The sequence below is a fragment of the Anoplophora glabripennis genome, unplaced genomic scaffold, assembly GCF_000390285.2.
Source record: "Anoplophora glabripennis isolate ALB-LARVAE unplaced genomic scaffold, Agla_2.0 scaffold98, whole genome shotgun sequence".
NCBI classification, from domain to species: Eukaryota; Metazoa; Arthropoda; class Insecta; order Coleoptera; family Cerambycidae; genus Anoplophora; species Anoplophora glabripennis.
This window is the reverse complement of record NW_019416280.1, coordinates 220,268-246,926: the sequence shown is the minus strand read 5'-3', so window position 1 is coordinate 246,926 and position 26,659 is coordinate 220,268. Positions and strand designations below refer to the sequence as shown.

The window sequence follows — 26,659 nt, the reverse complement described above, 5'->3', positions numbered from 1 at the left end:
AAAAAGGGAAAGAAAGTCACGGAAACTTTCAACATTTGATACAAGCTTACGGAGATGATGTTCTGGTCGTCAATCGAGTGATGATGATCCTCAACTGATGACTTCAACGTTCAGAAGGGCAAATATCTGATGCGTGCAAGTCACCGATTGACTGTCAGAGAAGGTTAGCATCTCAATTAGATCATGCCATGAAATTTTAACTAAAAAATTGGACATGCATTGAGTGCAGCAAAATTTGTTCCTCATTTGATGATCGAACAATAGAAATAAAATCGTATCCTTTGCAGTTTGCAGTCTACAAATTGTTATTGCTTTTACCAAAGTAACTGACAGACGTATTTACCAATTATAATTTTATGTGTATAAATAGAGTATACACAGACTTTATTTATGTTTCAAATATTCTAGAGCCGGCTCCAGATGATGCGAACATTTGCCAGATATTTGCAAAAAATCAAATGTGTTAAATATCTGCAAATTCTTAGGATAAAATCTAAAGCACCAAGTGCACAATGTACAGATGAGAAATATAAGCATATGCCAAATGTCTCTTCATATATTCCCTAAATTCTATGTACGATATGTACACTTACCTATTGTTAGCACGTCACCTGCTTGTGAACACTTACAAATTTTTTGATAAGTGCAGAGAAACTGCAAATAGACCCTGATAGAGAGTCCATGAAAAGATGCAGCAGGTGCCGCATACATTTTATTGGTATGCTGTTTGCTTTAACCAATATTTGCAAGCAAAGAGTCATTCAGCTTGTCCAAATTCATCTCATCCGCGAGTTTCAGATGCGCAGTGGCAACGTTACCAGACTGGCACCAGATCATTTACCTTCATTAAATTATATATCAATAATTTTTACCATGCCTAAGTAAAATAGTAGTAAAAGTATCTACCCTAAAACTAAGACTAAGACTAAGATCTTTGTCTTTGGGACTCCTACTTAGTATCTTTTCTTGATCTACTTATTTCGCGGACAAGATGAGTCTGATCAAGCTCTACTTTCGAATGTATCGACGTGTAACATCCAGGGAATACAGAAGTGGTTTATATTTGACAAGTGATTGGACTATTTAAAACTGGCCTTAGTAGCCTTTTTGAAAGATATACCTGAATAATATATTTACGATCAGTGATCCAAACTTCAAACTAAAAAATTAACAATCTTCACATTTTTAAATGAGAACTCTCATATTTTCTTATTTCATTACATTCAATGGGCTGCATTTACTTTATTTGCAGAAATCATAGAAAATTGTCCATACTTTTTCTAGCTTAACAGAAATTTTAATGACCCCTCTTTTAACAATTTTAATTAATTTTTAAGCAAGGAGATTAGGATAAAATAAGAACGTCGGATGAAGCTTAGAATTTCTTTCATGAAACAGTTATGTACAATGTACATATTACTTGAATAGTTTCTTTGCCTTAACGAAAATATGAAAGGTAAATAATGATGTAAAAATGTCTAGCACAAACCTGAATGAAATCTAGAACTTAATATATAGGGTGTTTGGTAAAGTTGGTACAAAATTTAAGGGGGTGAAGGTAGAGCCAAAAATAGTAAAAAAAATTCTATAAACATTGGTCCTCCGGAGCACCGTTACCGAGATATGGCCCTTCAAAGGGGTCTTATCATTTGTATATTTTTTAAAATAACTTTCTTTCTGATTAAAATAACGGAATGAAGATTTTAGGTAATAATCATGCCATAAGGGTCTTTAACTACCATAAGTTTCATCAAAATCGATTATAAATAAGGATAGTTTTGTAACTGATCTTAACAGAAATTTTTCGAATTTTTTTATTTCTTTAAATTATCAGGCAAATAATATTATTTTTTAATGAATTACTTTTTTGAAGAAAAAAAGTCTACTTTTTTTCGAAGTCTGCGTAGTTTAGTCAGAAATAATTATTTTTAAATAATCAGAACAGTAATATTTTTTAAAACATTTTTACATAGTAGGCATTTTTCATAGTGACAGTTTCATTGTAATGATACTAATGTTGTCACTTATGTTTCTTTATTTTCTTAGTTGTGATATTTGTGCTCAACTTTGCATTTCATTCGATTTTTTTACAACCATGTACTATCATGCTTTTACTGAGGTTTAGGTTGCCTTCTATCGGGAAAACGTTGCCGATACTCTCTTTAAGCCGCCAGACTATTTCTATTACAGAAACCATAAATAAAACGCGTATCGGCATATTCACGGTTAGTAAAAGCATGATGGTTCATGGTTGTAAAAAAATCGAATGAAATGTAAAAAAATGATAAGACCCCTTTGGAGGGCCATATCTCAGTACCCACATTTCACCCCCTTAAATTTTATATCAACTTTTCCAAACACCCTGTATACACACATGGATCGAACAGACATGTGTTGTCCGCAAAAAGGGCACATAATGTAAGGTGAGAATCCAAAACTATCACAATAAAATAGTAAATTCGAAAAAGCCTGCTAAAACTGCATGGATGATTATATCCTATAGAACAAACCAGAGTAAATATAAACTAAAATTGTTGCTACAACCTTAAATCATTTCTTCGTCAATACAACCTCATAGAACCTTGAATACAAAAAAAAAACGACAATAATAATACTGAGGCAAACAGCATACGGATCTCGTACTTAACATAGTCAATCCGAAATCGGTTTTCTCGATCCGTTTAAAATAAACGAATTATATTATTTATTAAAAAATACAGGGCGCCCGGAAAGGAACCAAGATGGGACAAAAATGTTAATATCGCATTTTTGTTACAATACGATTCGATTTTCTCAAAAACGATATACTAGGTGTTGCGAGTATAATTCAATGCCGGTAGGGGCATATAGCCCTCGGAGTAGTTGTTTCTCGCAACACTGACAATTAAAACATTGTCTTCGCCCTCTGTGGGTGACAGTCGTGCAACAAGTACCTGCAATATAGTAGGTCGCTTCCTACTGTAGCCATTTGAATGACACAGTTGAGAGTCAGCACGACAGATGGAACTATTTGCGCTCCCGCGTACAAATAGTATGTTTACTTACATGATTTTTATAGCATTTCTCTGAACTTATTTCCGTCCAATATTAGTGTATTGGCGTTCAAAGCTCGCATAATCCCTTAAACGTGTAATCTGTCACTTTTAACTATGTGGACCTCAGAGTACGGAGTTCGTTTGGGATTTAATAATTGTTTTCTGTTTAAGTAAACTGCTAACGGTCGACAGTGGACAAGAAATAAAATGGGTAACTACACCTTGCGGGTCTCTCAGTTCTTACAGACATTTAATTTACCACCTTCGTCGTCGCTTTCCTCTGAATAATGGTCGCTAATTGAACAACAGCCCTGTCTATGGGATAGCTACTGCACCACCACAGCTTGTTAATGGCTTCCAACGATGAAAACATTCAAATTCACAATTCACAAAAAAAAACAATTTCCGATTAGTCTTCAGGGAAACATGTACTATTACCTTTAAAAACAGACCACCACTTAAAGTTACGCCCTGTATAGTCAAGGTTAGGTGCACCTCAAAACCGTGCATTAATAATAATAATATAATGCTTGGCAATTAATTTGCAATGTCTGGAAGTTCAGGGAGCTAATCTGATTGTCTGCATAAAATATGTATTCAAAAGATAACAAATTGTGCCTAAATTATTAAGAAAGTTCAACTTTCTCAGAGTTGGTAAAATATTTAAAGTTGAATCGAACCAGCAAATTTTATCGTACACCATTTCCATATTTTATTCATCTGCGGACAATACAGAGACAGATTTCGTATCTACATTCCCACAATGCCATTCGAATCCCTGAGATGAAAGAAAATTTATTCGAAAGATTATTCATTAATATTAATACCAAGCGGAGAGCTGAAAAGTTGAATCTTCCTTTAATTATGGCGGTTTTTGATGAGGCCCCTAGCTGTGTGGTTTTAAATTAGCTCTTGAAAAATGCACAAGTTCGAATGGGCGCTTTGCTCACAACCCACCGTCGCCGTCGCAGGAAAAAGCTAATACGCCGGATGTTTCCCACACTGGGAGAAGCGGTCTCGAAAATATGATGCACACATAGGGTGTTTCGTAAGTTAAGATTGTTTTTGGAACATTTTATTTCAAAAAGGCTTAATAAACCATAAATTAGATTCTTTGTTTTGCCAGTAGTTTTAGCGATACAAGATGTGGAAATAAAACAAAATCGAGTTATTTTTTTTTAATTTAAAAATGGCTTACTGCATCGTTCAATAATAGATTGAAAAAAAATGTTAAATATCTATTTTTGTTGGAGGAAAATGGCTCGTTTTACCAATAAAGTGAATGATACCTTTTTTATTAGAAGGATATAAGGAATTAAATGCACTTTTCAAATTCCCGAAATATTCAGTACCGTCAAAATTGTAGAGATTTTAGTGAATTGATATATTTATATTGTATTTTATACAATATTTGTATACTAATTCAGTGAATTTCTGTTCTTTATTAATTTTATCGTTAACTCTTGTTTCATCAACCTACATCAAATATGTGGGGGAGATACAGTAACTTACAGAATATTGACCCCTAAATGTAAGAACTAAGTAAGAAAAATTTCTCGATTAAGTCATTTAATTTATTAAATTTAATCTTTATATATTTAGTTTAAACAATAAATTATATTAACGTTTAATATAATCGTACACATTTTCAGTTAATTATTTCTTGCATTTAGATATGTCACTCTTAAATGTCATTGGTTACTAACATAAAGCATTACTTTGTCCTATTGGAAAATAGCGAGTGATGCTGATTTTAGTTGTTTATTAAATATTAGCAGAGTAGTTGTTTTCCACAACATAGTTAAAATCGCTTCAAATATACTGTGACAAAAAAAAAACGCCTAGTAAAAGTATAATTTTTAACCAAATTTTCTACATGTGTTTATGATGTACAGAGTTCAAATTCAGTAATGGGTTGCCCCTCCATTTAAACGAATACATTCTGCGGTTCGAACGGGCATGCTTCTAATGAGGGGATCTATAGAGTCCTGAGAAAGGTCATCCCAAGCAATTTGTAGAGCATCATGCAGCTGTTGTAAGTTCATTGGAGAGTTTGAGAGCATTTCCAATCTTTGACCCGAGACATGTTCGATAGGCGAATGGTCAGGTGAACATGCGGGCCATGGGAAAATATTGATGTTAGCCTCTTCCAAGAACTGTAGTGTAACCGCTTCAATATGAAGGCGAGCGTTATCTTGTTGGAACGTGACATTATTTAACCCTCGAATGTATGGTACAGCAAACGGTTCCAGAACTTCATGAATGTATCTTTGGACATTCAATTGGCCTTGGAGAAATACTAGAGGAGTTCTGCTACTTATCCTAATTCCACCCCACACCATAAAACCTCTGGTAAGAGCTGTTTCCCGTTCTACGGCAAACTCCAAGAACCGTCTTTCTCCTCTTCGACGCCTGACTCGTTTACGACGGTCGCGGGCCCACAAGAAAAATTTGCTCGTGCATGGCACCATTTCAATCTAAGGGCACGACGATGTTTGGTTAGAGGGGGCATTAATCTTGGGTAAATGAATACGGCGATATAAGGAACGCATTGTGATTCTATGGCCTATCTCTCCTAAAAAAATATACTATCGATCTGGAGGTACCGTGCCGATCCTTAAGGGCATGTAATCTCAATCTCCTGTCTTCTCGATCTGCCCTTCCTCTAGATCGTCCAGAGCCTCTCCTGCAATGTTGCCTATTATCCACTAATTTCGCGAGAACCAATTCCCGCCTCATGTAGGCCAATAATACGACTCCTTTCAAAATCGCTCTGTTGATGATAATTCTGCGGTCTTCTAACTCTGGGGCATTTTATCATTATAGCTTAGAACTGTTTCACTGGAATAATAACAACAAAGTGACTAAAATACCATAGAATAAAATAAAAAAAATTGGAAGGCATATCAAAACAAGATAAAAATGTCACCCATTTTTTATTATTTTTGTTTTCCATCCATTACTCTCTATATCCTAAGCATATGCATAGAGTTTGGTTTTAAAATATTGACCTCAACGGGGTGATGTATTTTTTATCACGTAGTATATATTTGAATCAATGTAATAATTTTTTTAAATGTTTAGACTCTTATTTTCTTAAGGCGTTTTGGTTTATTACTCCAGTCGAATTAGAGGTAAACGTGAAAAAATTATTAGCAGACATTTTATTGTACTTTATGACGCGGAAGGATATGTAGAATGTTATCAAAAAAGTAATTCGAAAGAAGAGATGCTAAGTTGGCAAATTGCAAATAAGTGACTACGTGTTTTTTCACTTTTTTACTGTCGACGAAAGTCTATACGATCTATTGGAAAATTAGTTATTTTATATTGTAGGCAATTAAATTACTTACAATTTAAGGTATCTAAAGTCATATTTCACCAATTTGTTAACTGTAAAATAAAGGTTGAACGTGGAAAAATCCGTTTTCCAAAAATTGTGCATATTATTGCAAAAAGCGATGGTTGTTAATGAAATTTATGGAAAAGACGGTCAATCCAGTGATGAACGTGTTTACTAAAGACCGATTCGATTGACCGTGAAATTGTTGCAGCAGGTCCTTGTTAGTTAATTTCATTCGTTTTTGCAACTAATTGTTTAGTTGATTAACTAAACGTTAATTTTAGGAGGTATCCAAAGAAACGTATCGAAAAAGAAAATTTTCAAAAGGCTAAAAAAGTAGGACGTGCGAAACAACGTTATAAACAAATTGTCCCAGAATGAGGCAAAAGCCGCTCGGGAATTCGATCTTTTTGCATTTTTACGGTAATTTAAAAATGAGGAATCCCTTACCTCTTTGTCCGCAAGATAGCTTTTTATGTTCCGTTAATTGTTAATTAACTATTAGACGTATCAGGTCGGGATTTTAGACAATTAAAGAAAGGGTTAAATTTTTATATTCAGAATGTTTTACATTGATAGTTCGTGTAATAAACGCGCTAGTAGCAGTAAAGGTTAACGTTAATAGACAGCCTGCACTCGGGAGCGCCGGGCCCACGCGTACGCGTAAACGTAGCTTACTCGCGCGCGAGATTTTATACTTGAACGTTTCAAATTAGGTTGAAAAATCTCTCGCGCAGTCGACGGCGACATTCACGCGCATGCGTGAACCTGGCACTCCTTGTAAAGTGCTACTAATAGGATCGTTTCAAACATATTTCTTTATTTATTTGAATTCAACATGTTTTAAAATTAATATAGCTTTTTTTCAGAATTTTGTTTTTACTAATATTAACTGAGATATACAAGTTTAAAATATGAACATTTTCCGTCCTTTTCTATAAGGCATTGTGACGTCAACTATGTCGCATGCGCTTTACGCTTTAAATTTAAGTTGATATAACAAGTTAAGTTGGCTATTCTGGCATTGCTGGAACAGTCACATTTTCTGTCATTTACCATTATACCATTTACTATTTGTTGTGCTGGTGACCGGTGGTGTTTTTGTGTGTTATTTTTATTTATTATAATTTTAAGTAACATGGAGAGCATGAAAAATTACAATATACTTACCAGTTATCACTGCCACACTCACTATATAATAATAAATAACACAGATCTACTAGGTTTGTGATATTAACCCCAAATTATAAAGTATCAAAACTATCATGAATCATGATGTCAAATCATTTTCTGTGTATTTTGTTTATGTTTCTATTGCGCATGTATATGAGCTGACGTCACAGCGAGAGAGAGACAATAGTTTTTGATAGGACAGAAAATGTTCCATTTTTTCTGAAAAATAAGTTAATGAAAGTAAATATATAAGCTTGTACTAGGTACTGAAAAATAATAGCAAATTCAATTTTTGGAATCTAAGGTAACGACCTATTATATACTTAATACTAAAGGGCTTAAGGGTTGTAAAGGGATACTTAATTTCAATTTTTTGATTTTTTTTTCGATATTTTTCTTTTGATCAATTATCTTGAAACTACGATATTAATTTCTAGAATTAACGATTAGTAATTAGACAATTGCAAAAAAACAAACAAAATTAAATAACAAATACCTGAAGCAATAATTGAATCGGCGTTTAGTACACATGTTGATCATAGGATTGACCGTGTTTTCCATAAATTTCAACAACCATCGCTATTTGCAATAATAATCCACAACACAACAAATCGGTGAAATATGATTATAGATACCTTAAATTGTAGGTAATTTAATTGCCTACAACATAAAATTACTATTTTTCCTATAGGTCGTCTAGATTTTCGTGGGCAGTAAAAAAAATGGAGAAAACGTGTAAATTTGCCACTTATTTCAGTTTGCCAATTTAGTGTCACTTCTTTCGAGTTACTTTTTTGATTTTAACATTCTACATGCCCTTCCCCGTTACAAAGTGCAATAAAATATCTACTAATAATTTTTTAAAGTTTTCAGGTTTTATGTTCTAATTCGACTGGAGTATATGACATGAACTTATAAAACACCTTGTGTAACATGTTCGTATCTTCTCTGAATACGCAGGATTCAAATTAATCTTTTTAAACGTGTGAGAGATACTAAGAGAATATAGCATCAAAAATTTTTTAATACAAATAATATTGACCTTACCTTAAATGTTTGAATCATTGTAAACATAGGGAATCGACCATTCCGTATACTGCGCGTTCATATCCTAAGTAAACCAAATCACCCATTCATCTTTTGATCAAGAATTCCATTTACTGTTTCCACAAACACGTACCCAAGTAACGCCATTTATTTTAAAGCGAAGATAATAAAATAAAACTAATCACTTTGTTGCAGGTTGAATTAGAGAACTGGGTAAACAGCATTCATAGTGCTTGTGCCGCAGCTTTTGCAAGACACCGAGGAAAGACTGGAACTTTACACTTACTTCAAGAAGAGATCTTCCGCCTCGAGAAAGCCATCGAGACGGTAAGTTTAATTTCCTCCTCTTTGTCTAACCAGAAATCAGACGGTACTCGATTTATACCAAATTCTATTCGGCGTGACACGACCCCTCGATTTATAGAAAATAGTCCAAGCATTATAGAGAAATGCTTACAGAAATTATTACCTGGACAAAAAAAATATGACCGTATAGAAAATTAAATTTTAAGTTGAGTTTCTTGTTCTTTAAACTCGATCCAATATGGCGAACATGGTTAAAAAAAATCGCAAAGTTGAAAAAAACGGTTTTTCTAAAATAACTAAAAAAATATAGCACGGATTGAAAAATTTTAAATGAGAAAGTTGTAGGTTTTAAAAAGATCTATCGACTGATTTTTTGAAAGTATCGATTGCTTTGTTACTTTTCGAGATATATCGAAAAAACCGTTAAAAATCTTCTCTTTTCTCTTCTTCTATAACTCGTTTACATTTACGTGCCCATATTTGCTATTTACTGCAAGCATAGCCCGCGGCAAGCCAAAAAAGTACATTTTTGAAAAATTTAAAAATATTAATTATTTTTCGAGATATATCGATTTTTTGAAAAAAAGGCGCTCTCGAAAATTGGCCAGATCTTCTCAGCGGATAGCCCTACAGTAACGATTTTCGGTTTATTTTCTTCGTAAAGAGTTATATTATCATACTGTTAAAAAATGTTGACGATTTTATTAATTTTAAGGATCAAAAAATGACTGAAAATGTTGCACTTTTTTTGGGTATGTTTTTTTCAAATAACTATTTCAATTTTTATTATTTTTTTGTACTTAATCTGGGGTAGCTAAACACGAATATTATAGCATTTTCGCCTTAGTAGCAAAATAGACCCGTAAATGTTTAGTTTTCTTTCTTTAAAAGTCATTTTCATAAAATAAAAATTGAAATAGTTACATACCCAAAAAAGTGCAACTTTTTCAAAGTCATTTTTTGATCCTTAAAATTAATAAAATCGTCAACATTTTTTAACAGCATGATAATATAACTCTTTACGAAGAAAATAAACCGAAAATCGTTACTGTAGGGCTATCCGCTGAGAAGATCTGGCCAATTTTCGAGAGCGCCTTTTTTTCAAAAAATCGATATATCTCGAAAAATAATTAATATTTTTAAATTTTTCAAAAATGTACTTTTTTGGCTTGCCGCGGGCTATGCTTGCAGTAAATAGCAAATATGGGCACGTAAATGTAAACGAGTTATAGAAGAAGAGAAAAGAGAAGATTTTTAACGGTTTTTTCGATATATCTCGAAAAGTAACAAAGCAATCGATACTTTCAAAAAATCAGTCGATAGATCTTTTTAAAACCTACAACTTTCTCATTTAAAATTTTTCAATCCGTGCTATATTTTTTTAGTTATTTTAGAAAAACCGTTTTTTTCAACTTTGCGATTTTTTTTAACCATGTTCGCCATATTGGATCGAGTTTAAAGAACAAGAAACTCAATTTAAAATTTAATTTTCTATACGGTCATATTTTTTTTGTACAGGTAATAATTTCTGCAAATTTAACATTAATCCGTGACAGAATGCTTGGACTAAAAAGTTCCTCGTGGAACTAACATAAATGTAATGGAGTCGTTTAATTTTAAAAGCGGGAGCGGTTCTACCTTGGGCGATTTTATACAAGGTGTGAGAGAGACGTTGTCATCAACTTTAAAGAGTGATTTCCCGTATCAAAAACCTTAAGGAATGTATGATTTCAATTACGTATTTCTTCATATGTAGAGGGTAGATCAAATTCGACACTTTAGGATGGTAGGAAGAAAACTAATTAAGATGCTACAGGTTCGGTTTTCCAGAAAAGCTAAATAATGAAAACCGCATCTAAATATCTTGATTTGTTTAAGATATTCAGAGCTATTTTCAATTGTGACCGTGTCCTTTGATGTCCATAATGTTTATTTGTGGAAATTTCTTATTTTTGTGATGAGGGTTCTTATTACCTCAAATTTTAAAATTCGCATAAAATAATTATTATTTTGTAAAATACTATGAACTTACAGTGAAAAATAAATAGCAGGAATTAGGCAAAAGCTCTTGCAATAAATACAATAATAATAATAAAGTGTTATTTTTAATTCTAATTTAACTTTTATATTTCATCGTAATTATCAGCTCTGTCAACTTCATATATGTATTAACACCATTTGAGAATTTGGGATACTTAACGTTTTTACAGAAAATATGTTAATAAATTTTCAGACCATTTTTAAAGAGTCATCAGGAGAGTCATTTTTCTATCAACATGCTGTAGAGCGACACTTTGCACCTCATAATAACTTTATAAATTACAGTTATTGGCAGAAATTAGGTAATAACTGAATCGGGAGCCACTACGGTCGCCTGATCTATCCTCACTCGACATCTTTCTGTAGCGAAGAATTAAAGACTAAACAGTCTAAATATAATTCCACACAAGAGTTGCAGCTAGCAGCGTTACAGTCTTTTGATTCTATGCACAACATAGAATTAATCAGATGTAGAAATTGTCTATATCAAAATGGAGCGCAAACTGACACTTTTAGTGTAGGAAGGAGCTATATAATACTGCTCAATAATGCTAGAACTAAGAACAAATTTTTCTTTTGTTGCAAAAAACTATCAAGTCAAGGCCTTTTCTGTATTAATCTATCAGTATCGTCATAAAAATCAACATGTCTTGTAATCTGTTGTTTTTATTTGTTATAACGCAACTTTTTCATTAAAGGAATCTCTACTAAAGATACAATCTTTCTCAAGTTCTGACTACCAAAGTATTATAAACAAACAGCTCACTCACTCGAAACTCTGCCGCGTGTTCACAACTTTGATTTCTCAATTCTCGTCTCGAGAAATCAATAATTTGCGAGCACGCTTAGGAAAACCGTCTTATAGGCATCATAATGGGGTTCGATCAAAATTTTGGGGAAGGAAAATAATACTATCAAAAGAAAATGAAAACAGTGATTATTTTATTGAACGTAAACATTTCTCAGTTAACTTGGATTCTTGTTGGCTATAAATACTAAAAGATGAAGTAAGTAATAATAGAATAAATATAATATTATGTCTCTAATTATGGAAACAGTCATAAACAAATTTAACCTGTCAAAGTGTCAAGTGCGTGCTATACAGATTGTCTTACCAGGAATCGTCACTGTCGATATCTCGGAAAATACTGATCCGATAAATCTGAAAATTTGGCAACCTAGCAAAGGCAGTAGGGCTAACACAGCTAAAATATTTAGAACTTTATGGCAGTTCTGATTATACCGGAAATCGACAAGAACTTATTTTAAACGGAACACCCTATATATTATTGCATTTTCAGATTCTGCGTGAAATTTGAAGGTCACCTTATTAAATATTCCCTACACTTAGGAGTTACAGATTTTGAGATATTAATATTTAAAGAAAAAGTTTGACAGATGCAAGAGGCCGTGGAGATGCAAGTAACTCTTTTCAGGAGCGTGATAACAAGTGAATTTTAACACTAAATTATGGTAAACCAACAAATTAAAACATTTAATACTAGGTGTTTCATTTTTGCAATTACTTTTGATAATTTTAAAAAGTTATAACTTTATTAACTTAAATAGAATACCCTGTATTTTTTTACTCCCCACATTTGTCAAGTTAGTTGTCAAATTATTGTTGTGTCTGTAATAGTTTTGTAAATTTAAATAAAAATGCCTGGGGATCGTTTAAATTAGGTATACTAATGAGAATTATTTTAATTTGTATGTTATTTATGGAAAATGTGACAAAGTAATTTCAGGAACATGTAGAGAATTTGCTGCTCGATATCCAGAAAACCGAAAACGTTCACGAAATGCATGGAGGCAATTTGTGGACAATTTTGAAAACTTACGCTGTGTAAAACTTATACAGAATTAAAAAATACCCATTATTTATGATGAAAATACGGAAATAGTAGGTTCTTTTGCTACGTTTTCAGTCATAACTCCTTACTAATACTAAATTAACAAACCTATATAATGAGTTTAAGAGTAGTAAGTAATAATTCCAACAATGATAGTGATAGAATAATAAAGGCACTTACTTTCAGTACTTTCCCATATATCGATAGTGGCTATTCCTGGTGGCATACCCCGTGTATGTGTGTTTTGTATTTGTCAGCTTTTTTCAGTATGAGATTTTTGGATTTTCAGAAAAATAATCCTTGACTGATTCTTTCATAATTTTTTTAATTTTATGGCAGGTGATCAATTACCAAATAAATAAAGAAAAAAAGGCGAAAACTAAGCCTCAAGTAAATAACGTCGGACAATATAATTTATGATTTTGTATAAGGTACCATTACCAAATACGGCCATCTGAAGCGATTTCTACTTTTCTAAAGAAAAATAGGGGGCATCAGATTACTACCTACAAAATGTCATTGAACATTGGTATGAAATAAGTTAAGTCCCAGAAATTACACTTCGTTATTTCCCCAAGTGTTTTTTTCCAAAGAATTTTTCTTTCTCATACATTTATACCTGTATACATTATATGTAAGATTGTTTTGTTTATCTTTTCATTGCATTTTACGAGCTAAATTTGATTTGGTGTTACATTCTTTTAATTACTTGATACTGAACATTTATTTAATACATCGAATACACCAAATGATCTTGAAAATTAGTTTGAAATACCATGGCTTTCTGGATTCTTATTCCGTGGTCTACGTACCTGATCGCCGCTAGTTGTATATTTTCAATGGCCTTAGTTAGGAATATTTTACCCGCCCTTGTTGTTCTCGGACTAGACTCTGTGGAGAACTTTGCAATAGTTTTACCGCGGCGAAGCGGCCTATACTACACCTTGGCATACTTTTACATAATTTATTTTTTTTTATATGAACTAATTTCTTATATTAATTTAAACATAAGAGATTTTCCAAATTAGTTTGATGCGTTTGAATCATTTATGAAGGAGAAAACAAAGTTATTTTTCAATGTAACTAACAAATTCTTGTTGATTCGACGAGTCCAATCGTCACCTCGTTGAGCACAAACTGTCGTTCTAGGAAAAGTTTCGATGTAATAAAATATTGAGGTGGCTATATGCCAAAGTTGCTAGGGGAAAAGGACGGCGCTATATTGGCAAAAGTTACGATTACTTCCACGAGACCGAAAGCGGTGTGACGTTGGCGTGAGGATGACGTTGGCGTGAGGATTATTAAATTATTTAAGTGTAACTTCATACTTTAAATCGGCAGATATCGCCCACCACTTTCGCAAATAAAAATTGGACATTATTGATTCGTGGAGTATATTCGATTGACAACTTATGAAATACTTTTTTAAGTATTCTTCCCCTCCATTTGTTCTTTTAGATTGCAATAGAAAATTCTGTATTACAAGCATCAACTAGATAATGTAATAAACTTTAAGTAAAAACTGTATTATCAATTATCGTCACCCTTTCGTATTACACACTGAAAGCATTTTCTAAGACAAGATATTTAAAAAAATATAATAACGGTTATCTTCAACCTGTCACACTTCATACTGGGACAAAAGTAACTAACTTTGTCAGCTCGTATTATTTTGACACTGTCTACCGATTACTATCTAAAGAGGAGACACCGTATTCTTTATACAGTGTGTCCAATTAAATCGGCACCTTATGGAAAACTTTTTTATTATTTTGATTTTAGGAAAGACCATATGGTGCCGATTTATTTGGACACACTGTATTTTTGAAAAAACTAATTTTCATAAAAAAACCTGCTCATTAAAATAATAAACATGAAAATGCAATGTGATTGAGACACAAAGTGTCAATAATTGAACATGGCTTCTGAACTTCTGTCAACATTTTCATAACTTTTTAGTTCACATGCCCCATAAATAAAAATCTACAGTCGTCAAATCTGGACGCCGAGGTGGAATATGATTAGAAGTTGCAAAAGGAGCGAGAAGATGAATGGGACATGGATCATCTTGAAAAAATCTTGCACCTTTAGACCTAAATGTACTTCCGCCTAAAATTTTCAACTTGGTCCTGTTCTTCCCATTCAACTCCTCTCATTTGTAAGGGATCAGAGTTTTGACAAATAAATTTGTAATAGCAGCTGTTTTACATTTACAATTTATTGATGAATAAATTGACGAAGTCTTCATGAATTAATTCACGAATTTATTGGTAAACAGTGTGGTTTTACACTGCTACAGATTTTGTCAAGTTTTTTGACGTATGAATCAGTTCTACCAATCTGGGTTGGTTCTTCCGAACTTCATGAAGAAATTGACGAAAATTAGAATGAGCTCTAATTCGTCAAGAACTTGATGAATAAATTCATCAAGTTATTTGACAGCAGATTTGGTGCATTACACTTGTCCAATTTCTTGATGAAGCGATTTCATGAATTAATTGATCAATAAATTGTTAATGTAAAACAGCTATAAGAAGAGACACTTCAATGTCTCAGTTTGACCGTTATGAAAGTTCTGTTCATAGGAACACTTAAAGTAAAAAAAAAATATATATTGTGTTGATTTCAGAAATAACGTTGAATTATTGGAAAATAAAATTAGATATATCAAGCTCTTTGGTTTTTTGTTATGCCGTGACCTATGTGCTTGGTTGTCATCAATTGTAGACTTTCAATGGACTTCCTTAGCCTTAGCTAGGGAGCATTGATCCGCCCTTGTTGTTCTTGGGCTAGGCTTTGGGGGGCGGTTAAAACCCCTAGGCCACCCTGATGTTGATTTATATTATTGTTGCTGGTTCTAAGGCTCTAAGCAGACAATGGTGGTCATCTGAGTCGCTCCGTAGTGGTTTATGTAACTGGTTGCATTCCAAACGTTTTGCCGTTCTTCACTATCGACATCTTCAGTGATGACTCTTCAAAAGCTTCACCACGACAGCCAAGCTTTTGAAACAATAGAAACAGTATTGTCAATTTGTCAAATTTTCAAATATTTTTATTTTATGAACAGCCTGTACATCAAAGTCTAAATTTCCTATGATAATGCGATTATTGCGACAAGCAGAATTTTTTATGTATAACTTTTATCAAAAAAAAAATATTAAAAATAAAGAAGAGTTCCTAACCGTAGTTATACGAGTATATAAATTCAAATTTAAATTTTAGAATATCTAGAATAATAATTTCCTCTAAAACAAAATACAAATTTGTATAGGAATTGTCAAAATAATTGCTTTACAAATTAAACCTTAAAAAAACTCGTCCCAAGTATAAACACAGCTGTCAATTGAAAAACTTTTTAAAAAATTAAAAACTTTTAAATTCGTAGCATGCTTGTTGCCTTGTATTAATGCAATGAATATCAATATCCTTCAAAAATTTGTTCTTATTCGTATACACATGTACAGATAGTTCATAAATCCACAGACAACATAAAGTTAAAATTCTAAATTGCTTAAATAGATTCCTACACGACACAGTATTCACATACCATACACCTTAATATTTTTTTGAACAATAAAAATATCTGAAATGAGGTTGAACAACCATACCTTAACCTAGACTCAACTAAACCGTAGTATATTATAATACTATAAATAATTATTAAATTTTGTGTTATATTGATGATAATTTAATTGTGTTTGATATTTGTAATGAACTGAAAAATTTAATGTTATAGCCAATTTATAGTATTATAAAGATAAAGTTTATATGTGAAATGTATTAAATTGTTTAAATTTTGATTTTTTTATAGTATTCTTAAAATCTATAAAAATTATATTCTATACTTACCCCAAACAAGCTCTTTTAATACCACACTTAATTTTGATTTTTAGTCTTTAAAGATAACTTTATTTTTTATATAATTTTTTTTTTAATTATTCTCAAACTATAATTGAATGATAAAAATTTTTATTGAGCACTTGAAATCTCAGTAGTTGGTTCAAAAGAAATTTTTTATAAGAAAATTATTAGGTATTTAAATTTGTTTCTTTGTTTTTAAAAAAAAATAATATGAATGCTTAATTGAGTTTGAATTTTGTATATTATCCCAACAGTTAACAATTTATAACAATTTTTCCTAGATCCCTATCTACCCTAAGATAGCTAAATTCTAATTTCTTATTCTATACAATTTTTTTTATGATTACCTATCCTACACTTTGTTGTCTATTTGTCTGTGTTTTCTTACTCGTGATGTCCTTTCTGTCTTCTCCTTCCTGTATCATATCCTTCCTGTATCATATCCTTCCTTTCCGTCTTTGAACTCTCCTCCAATTTGTCTTTTCTTTCTTCTATTTGCTACTCTCCTCCTTAGATTGCTACTGTCTGCGTCACCTCTCCTGGCCTTTCCTTATCTATTTGTCTACGACAATGAAAATAATATTTTAATTACCTGACAGTATTGTACTTTTCTTGGTTTATCTGTCAGTTTCGATTTAAACCAACTTTCCTTTATGCCGAATAAATTATTTCATATTTCTTGACTCTTCCTGGTTGCTTCTTTCTTATTTGTTTTTAATTGTCCCACACTGTCGCTGTGCTGAATGCTTTGCTATGCTTTACTCTGCCACTCTTCCTCTCTTCAATACTTACTCTTTTCTTGTTATTTTATGGGATTCCCTTTTTTTAATCTTCAGTAATTTTCTTCAATTCTTTTGATTTTCAACTTATTTTAATGGCTCCAACTTTAATATCTTCCAATTTGACTTTTCTTTTCTTAATTCTCCTCTCACTATTTATTTTTCGTCTCCTAGATAACCACATTTTTCTTTTTCCTTTCACCGCACTCTTATCTCTATTTACAATAATTTTGGATATATCGTATTCAATATCAACCAATCATATACCTTTATTAATTTATACAATTTTACTTTACCAAATTTAATACCTTTTAATTCCTTTTTTAACTACATTGCTTTCTTTTATAGACACTTTTGATTCCTCTATACAGATATTTCATTCTACCTTTACTATTATATTACATTGTCAAATTTCATCCCGCTGTCAACTAAATCATCTTTACTATCTTGTCACCATCTATCTAACATGTCATTATTTATTTTATTTCAATTTCTACTTGTTACAATATATTGAGTAGTTGTTCTTTAGTTAAAACAGATTGTACATTACGAATTAAATATGTCACAGAAGTTTATCCAATTGTTCAAAATATTATTTCCAATTTAGACAAAAAATTAATAGCGTTGTTACTAATCAAATTGTGCTCTTCAATTTTTATATTCAATACATTACATATTTCCTGAAGATTGTGAAATCTTATATACTGAGTTTTCTCTACATTACAATGTTTGTTAAAAGCGTGCCAATTATATCCTGCGTCATTATTAGATTTGCCTAAAATAACGGATTGATCATCAGCATACATAGAAACATTTCAGGCAATGAAGTATCCAATTCTTTAGTGTATAAAATAAACAGTATCGGGCCCAAAACAGAACCTTAAGGAACACTTATTTCAACTGCTTTATTAGAAGAATTAAAGTTTTTATATTCTTCTTAATTCTCGATTAATTCTCGATTTTCCTTATAACTCATTCAAAAAAGATCAATCGGAATTACACAGACACCTTATTAATATTATTATAAAGGAGTTTATGATATGATAAAACAGCAGTATGGCATATTACAAGAAATAAGATTCCTCCCATGTTAATTAAACTGGTACAGGGTAAGATTAACTGGGTCATTAACAAAAAGTTTCCAAATTAAAAGAGGTTTACGACAAGGGGCTGCTATCCAGAACTTTATTTAACTTTGTTTTGAAGGGGTGATAGAGAAAGTGAGTAACAGGTAGGAAAAATCAATGTTATTAAAAGAAAGGTAGAAAAAGCCGTCAAATTGTTATGTTTGTAGATGATAATAACAATAGAGAGAATAACAAAAATAAAAGGTATACTAAAGCTTCTAAAGATACTTTCAGGATCAAAAACAGTTTTAAGGTAGCAAAAAAATTATTGAAAAATGCGACTATTGAATACAGAAATATTTAAATCCATAAAATCAATCTGTATAGTATTTCCGTCAGTTGAACATGCAAAAAAACGTCTGGTAATAAAATTTAAAGAGTTTCATAGGCGTACCTAAAAAAATTTTCTGCTAAAGGTAAAAAATTATAATAATTTGTATATAATGTGTAGAAAATTTCTATCATATGTTCATTTGGCAAAACAACATATTTTAATTATTTATACAATTATTTATACAAATTACCTGAATCACAAAAAATTTCGCATTGCTGCACTGCATTGCTGGGCAATTTATCAACCACTTGTCATCTGCTGTGATTTATTGCCCAGTAGCCCAATGCAATTGTAATCGTTTTCCTTTGCCCGCGCTCGCGTTCTTCAACTGGGCGTATACATTTCTACCACCTCCACGTTTAGTTCGACCAGACCTGTATATGGGTATGGCTAAATAAATATGGGAACAGGTTTTTCAAATATTTCAATACCGAGTTGCTGCGTCAGCGACCGAACCTGGTAGGTACATACTATTAATATGTTGGTTCTTCAATTGATATCGGAAAAACTATATCTAAAAGTTACACCAACTTATCATAACTATGGAGCTATTGCTTACAACTCCCCACTGACTACTTAATCCCGAAAGAAGTAAGAACTGGGTATGATTACAGAGAAAGTATTCATGTTATATGAAAAACAATGTACAGTACATATAAGTGTAATTAAAAACAATTAAAATTAATAACATTGGTTTAAATAATAGAATATCAGACATAATTTAGGAATATACCGTTTCAGCAAAAAATTTAAAATATTTTTTGTTTTTAATTTTTCTTTCGCGATTAAATTAATTTTTGGTCTCGAGTGTAATATATGAGCTAATAATAGAATATATGTATTTTTCCTGACATATCTAAAAGTAATAAATACAAATACCTACTGAACACTGCCGTACAAAAGTATTCAGTACCTACTTGAATATTGATTACACAAACATTGTACTAAATACTACCCATAAATATACAGTATTCGAGTAATACCCAGTTCTAAGACAAATATTTTTTATTTCAATGAAAATATTTCAAATCATCCATGGAGTTAAAAATCATAAATATACAATCTCGATATTTTCGGTTTCCTCACTGTATCGGGGCTCATGTTTCAAATTTTCGTTACATTAATTTGAACATCAGATACTCCAAAACTGCAACAAAATTTTTAATTATTTTAGTTATTAACATAACGAAACCATTCACTCGTATCTATTTGAATTCACAACGGGTTTTAAGCATATTTTGCATCTACAGTTTCATATCCTCACAGATAAACAATGAAAACTTCTGCCGTAAACATCCCTTACGTTATTACCTACTTTTTTAGAAAATTCATGCACGTTTTAATTTCCGACAGGTTTCATTGAAAAAACTTTTCTAGCTTTCCACTACAATTTCCAACAAAGTAGGTACACACGTTTATTACGGCATTTCCAATTAGAAGTGAGTTATTTTCAATTCAACTGTTTGTTAGAAAAGTTGTGTATTTTCTATTTCAATTCAATGCGAAATGTGATACGCCTTTAAAGCTTCGAAAAGCACTTCGAAATCTGGGAAATAAATTATTAAAAAGTTGAAAGTTTGCAGTCTTTGTGGTACTCAGCTGGTACTAATACTTAGACACACTATACATGATAGGGATACACTTGAGTCTAGTGTAATACGTGCCACACTGTTGCCTGTGATATTCTAGGTACCTACTTGTCGAACGAGTTACCTTGTATTTATTAAGAGATTTTCTTCTACTCTATACAGGGTGGGCGCGATGTAATGGGCCAAAATTCATGACTAGATTCCTGACTATTTTAGTTTTTTCTTATTTATTTCATAATAAATGCTCATATCGAGATGAAATTTTGGTGTTAGGGGTTTTCTGGGGCGAGAGATTGAAATATATCCATGGTTTGCTTGTAGCTCATAGAGAGCGCCACCTGCGCTAGGTCGAATGCGTTGAAAACGACAGAACTTTTTTATCTTTCAAAAGTCTACTACTCAGGTAGCAAATTCTGATTTTACAACTTCTTTTACACAAAACAGCTATACTTTCTGATAGTCGCTATCTTGCACCGTTCTCGTAAAATTTGCCATTGAAAATTCCAATGTATTTGCATTCAATTACAAATCGGCAAAAATTTTCAAGTAGGCTTATTTTCAAATCCAATTTTGACATTTTTCACTTATCTTAGTGCTGTCAGTAATATTACAGTATTATTCGTGCCTTATTAAAAGTATTCTTTACTTTATGATCTAAATCGTAATGCGAGATAACATGCCACGCCATAATTTATTTTCAAATGGAGAAATGCGCGATATGGTTTGCGTTTATGCGCAATCAGATTATGTTGGACGTCGAGCGCTTCGTCGGTATTCAGAGTTGTATCCGAATAGAAGGCAACCAAATCGGAAACTATTTCAAGAACTTTTTAATAGACTTGGAGAAACTGGTAGTTTTCGTCCTAAAAGAGACAACGCAGGGCGTACTGTTACAGTTCACCAAGAAGAAGAAATTTTAGTAAGAGTGGCAGGAAATCCAGAAGTTAGCAGCAGGCAGGTAGCTAGAGAAACCGGTGTTAGTAAAACAACAGTTCTCAAAATCTTTCACAAGGAAAATTTATATCCCTACCCTTTTACACCCGTGCAAAATCTTTTAGCAGCAGACTTACCAGCTAGATTACAATTTGCTCATTTTATGCGCAATCAGCAAAACCTTGACCAGGAATTTTTGGATAATGTACTATCCACTGATGAAGCGACCTTTACTCGTCGAGGAATTTTCAATTTTAGAAACAAGCACATATGGGATAATGAAAATTCTCACGTAGTCAGTGAGCGTCACTTCACTTCTAACATGAATTTAAGATAAATGTTTGGTGCGGAATCATAGGAAATCACCTTTTGGGTCCACATGAGCTTCCTCCAAATCTAAATGGTGACTTGTATTTAGATTTCCTGCAGCACCATTTAGTTGACTACCTCGACGATTTACCACTGAATACACGGCAAAGTCTATTTTTCATGCAAGATGGAGCTCCCCCTCATTATTCTGTCAGAGTACGCAACTATCTTGACCACATTTTTCCGGATCGTTGGATCGGTCGTGGGAGTCGAATATTATGGCCTCCTCGTAGTCCTGACTTTAATCCTATGGATTTTTGTTTCTGGGGCTACATGAATTCAGTTGTCTATAGAGAAACTATAAACACCCGCGAAGAGCTATGGCAGAAAATTGTAAATGCCGCCGAATCATTTCGTAACAAGAATCTCTATTTTAAAATACGGCAGTCTTTGAACAAACGCGTTAATAAATGTATTGAAGTTGGAGACGGACATGTTGAAAATTTATTGTAATATTTGATATTCAATTGTTCATCACAATTTATAATTTGAAATAAACTCTTGTTCTTTTTGACATTCGTACCTTATTTTGATTACTCGAATTACCAAAGCTAAATATCTTGAGAACGGTGCAAGATAGCGACTATCAAAAAGTATAGCTTTTTTGTGTAAAAGAAGTTGCAAAATCAGAATTTGCTACCTGAGAATTAGATTTTTGAAAGATAAAAAAGTTCTGTCGTTTTCAACGCATTCGACCTAGCGCAGGTGGCGCTCTCTATGAACTACAACCTCTCGATGTATGAACTACAACCTCTCGCCCCAGAAAACCCCTAACACCAAAATTTCATTTCGATATGAGCATTTATTATGAAATAAATAAGAAAATACTAAAATAATATTTTGCATTAAACACCCTGTATCTCTGTAAGTATGAACTTTTGGACTAAGGTGAGTTTGTCTAAATCGCAATATTTTCACGTCAGGAATCTAGTCATGAATTTTGGCCCATTACATCGCGACCGCCCTGTATAAAAATTTGTTCCACGGCTGCTACAATATGTTGTGGACATTCTGCATACAAGCGTAAAGCATATTTTGTCTTGCCTTGGCATAAATTAGCGCAATGTCGGCCATTTTGGATACTTTTAAGACTGACGTAAACTATAAACCACGGTAATAAGAGCACTGTGAAAACCACAGTAATACTGAATTAATAAACATTACTATAAAAAAATCTCGCAAATAACTTAATACATTTTAATAAACACATGTCGTCCAGTTACGTAATCCTTTTAAATATACAAACGTCAAACATTTTTTTCTCGAAAATTGTAAATATTTTATTATAACGTTTTTGATTATATCCCCAGTTTTTTGGATAAATTGTAAATAACTCTGTAATAAGGCAAAATATTGAAAGTTATTTTAACAAAAAAAATAAGCCAAAAATGATGCCTGTGGTACACCGGGTGATTCAGTTTAGTATTCACAGCCCTGTATCCCTTTTATTTTAACAAATAGCTATAACAAACCCTATATATTTTTAAATCGCCGCTCAAACTCTATCAAATGACATTATTAGATCGTCTCCATGGCAACGTATGTCAAAATTGCTATATATTTTTTATCCATTCTGGAAGAAATTTTGTTTCTGCGTTCAGCTAAGTATGTAAGGAAGTCAATAATTTCATTAAAAATATTGCTAGAAAAATGATTAACCCTACTTTTAGTAGCTTTATTCTGAAAAATGATAGCCAGCTGCGGAAACAATTTATTATGTTTTTTTAAAGTAACGTATTTAATTTTTAATACGATAATAATATAATAATTGAAAACAATACTTATTTCAAATGTTCAAAATGACGTCCATGACGTCCAAACACAGAATAGCTCTGTTTATCACTCCGTCTCGTCTCTACAAACACATTGTAGTGTTTCTTCATTTAATCTCCGACATTCTATTCTTATTCTGTTTTTAACGTCGTCAATATCATTTAAATCTATAGGAGTGAGATCCGAACATATAGCAAGCCATTTAACATCTTTATCGAATGTTCTTAATCTCTTGCCCTTCTGGGTTTAAAAACTCTTCTTTTCTTTTGAAAACTTCCAACTGCCGCCAAATTCCTGTCCAACTTTCCGAAAATTTTATCTGATGGAAGTTATCTCAGCGGAAAACGATGTTGATATAAATGCCTGGCTGCTTTAGCGTTCTTTCGACACTCTCCATAAATTAAAATCATATCTAATTTTTATTGGTTACTGTAAATATTCATGTTATAATTAGTTATAGATAGAATAGGTAGGTACAAAATGTCAATTATTTTGACAAACCGTTATTTAGAATCGTCAAAATTCAGTTGTTTCTTCAGCTGGATATCATTTTTCAGAATAAAGCTACTGAAGGTAGGGTTCATCTTTTTTGCTGTTTTTCTAGCAATATTTCTAATGAAACTATTGACTTCCTTATACAAGGTGTTAAAAAAAGAGTGTACAATATTTAAGAAGATAGTATGAACCAAAATAAGCAGAAAAGTCTCAATAAACATGGGTCCGCAAAGTAACGGTTGCGGAGATATGGAATGTTTTATGTTTAATCAAAAGTGTCAAGAAATCCAAACCAAGGAGGGTGTTTTCGATAGCTATTTGTTAAAATAAAAGATATACGAGGCCACGAATATCAAACTGAATCACCCTGTATATCTCATTAGAACTCTCTTTTTCCGACTCCTAGAAAATGTTAATATGTTCTTATAATTCCTTAATAACTCCAGTCCAGTATTGGTAATTTCCATCCCAATAAAGATCAAAATAGTTTTATTTTTAATCTCTTTTAGACAAAATGCCTATGACTCCCATGAATAGTACAAACCGATTTGGATATAGAGCTAACTAAACATATAAGTAAAACATACTTGTAAATAAATTTATTTCAAAAAATTTATTCATTATAATCTTATACTTGCCCACCATTTAATTCAGAGAAAAATGACAATATATTGGGAGAGATATATCAATTATCTATAACTATAATATAATTAGTTCAGATATCTCTGTGTGCTTTAAAACTGCCCTCTTTCTACTAAAACTTAATAAAATGAACATATCTTAGAAACAAATATGTTTCATTAAATTTACATACCGGTGCAGGAGAAACTGAGCCATAGAAGAAATGAAAAATAAAGCAATTACCTGCCGCAAAAAGAACCGCGTAAACTTAGATATTTAGAGTTATGCTCCATTTCACCATCGAATCGTAAATCTACGCCAACTTTTATTTCGTACGATTCCGGCATTTTTGGTTGTTTTGCGGCGGCTGGAATCGGAGCCGACGGTTTTACGTTACGCCACAATTTTGCTCTACATTGAAATTCATCTGGAAATTCGATGAAAGCTTTATTTCAAATAAGCAAAATATATGGAGCCGTTACTATAAAAATAGCCGCAACGCCGACATTGTGCAAAATTTATAAATCAGTTATAACTGATACGTTCCAATTCCAAAAAAACTCGGTATTATTGTGTATTTTATTTACATAAATCACCAATATAAAATACATATTCTTGTTCTTTATACCGTATTCAGTAAAAACGAAAAATAAAATATATATAAAATTGGAACGTATCAGTTATAACTGATACGTTCCAATTCCAAAAAAACTCGGTATTATTGTGTATGTTATTTACATAAATGACCAATATAAAATACATATTCTTGTTCTTTATACCGTATTCAGTAAAAACGAAACAAATTTTTTTTGGGAAAAATCCTCGAACAGGTCGATTTTTAATTTAAAAAATACATATTTTAGCATAAAAGGCGATTTTCAACCGTCATTTGTTTTCGAGTAATGACGTCATCGACATTTTTTTTAAATAGCAACCCCCTATTTTTTTCTTAATTCTGAAAGATCGTTTCATTGTCGATCTGACAGTATTAAAATCTTACATAGGAAAGTTTTAGTTTTTTGAAAACTATAATTTTGAATAATAATATTTTGGAATTTTAATTATATTCAAACACTTGCGGATATGGATCTCTTAAGAAGGACAGGGCAATCAAATTAGTAAAATAAGTAATGTTAACAGAATTTTAAATTATGTAAATAGTAAAAATGAGCAAAACACTAAGAGATTGAGGTAAACTACAATATAGAGAAGGACAGTGCAAGAAGGATATTACGAAAAAATGGTTTCAAATGTAAGGTGAAAAAAGTGCATCACTTGAGGCAGATAAACCGAAGAGATTAGGGTTCTGTAGATGGTGACAAGAAAGAAAGAGGGAAGATCCTTTTATATGCTCTGGTCAGATGGACTAATAGTAATTTACATTGACACGGAGAAATTGCATTTCAGTAAACGTTTGGGTTAGTATTCTTGATACCAAAATAATAGGACCTGATAACTGTAAACTGATGGGTACCAGGTATTGCAAATTCTTTGCTTAAAAGAAGTATATTATATTCATTAAATTTTTTGTAGTTGGCATGTTTAAAACAATTTCTGCATTAATCTATATTTTTGATACCAAAATTATAAAAAATGTAATAAATAAATAAAGGCGACATATAGTACATCGAATGATAGAGGAAATAATAAGCTATTTTTTTGTTTCCACAGCCTGCTTCGGTGACAATTTTTTTGCCCACTTAGAGGGCTCAGCAAATTACATACGATATTTCAAAAATTTGTTTATACCAGGTGAAAAATATCAACTTTGCCATGAAATTTGATTAAAATAAGTTTTCTTTATCGCTTAAAATAAAAAAGTTAGATGGACCTAAACTTTCGGTACTTTTCCGGTTTTTTTATGATTACTCAAAAAGTTGGCCATGAATCTCAAATTTGTTTTTACAACCAAAAATCGATAAATTAATAACGAAGTAAAGGATCAATGTGTCAACGATGTCACTTTGTTGTCGAGAAAAAA

At 32.0% G+C, this 26,659-nt stretch overlaps 1 protein-coding gene across 1 annotated transcript in view; it reads left to right on the top strand.

The window, feature by feature from the left end:
- The window catches only part of LOC108904957 (protein still life, isoforms C/SIF type 2), a 270,933-nt gene that overhangs the window by 106,518 nt on the left and 137,756 nt on the right, over positions 1-26,659 (top strand). Inside the window, exon 3 of the mRNA XM_018707685.2 lies at positions 8,794-8,925. Within this exon, the coding sequence (XP_018563201.1) occupies positions 8,794-8,925 (132 nt within the window). The remainder of the gene's footprint in view (positions 1-8,793; positions 8,926-26,659) is intronic.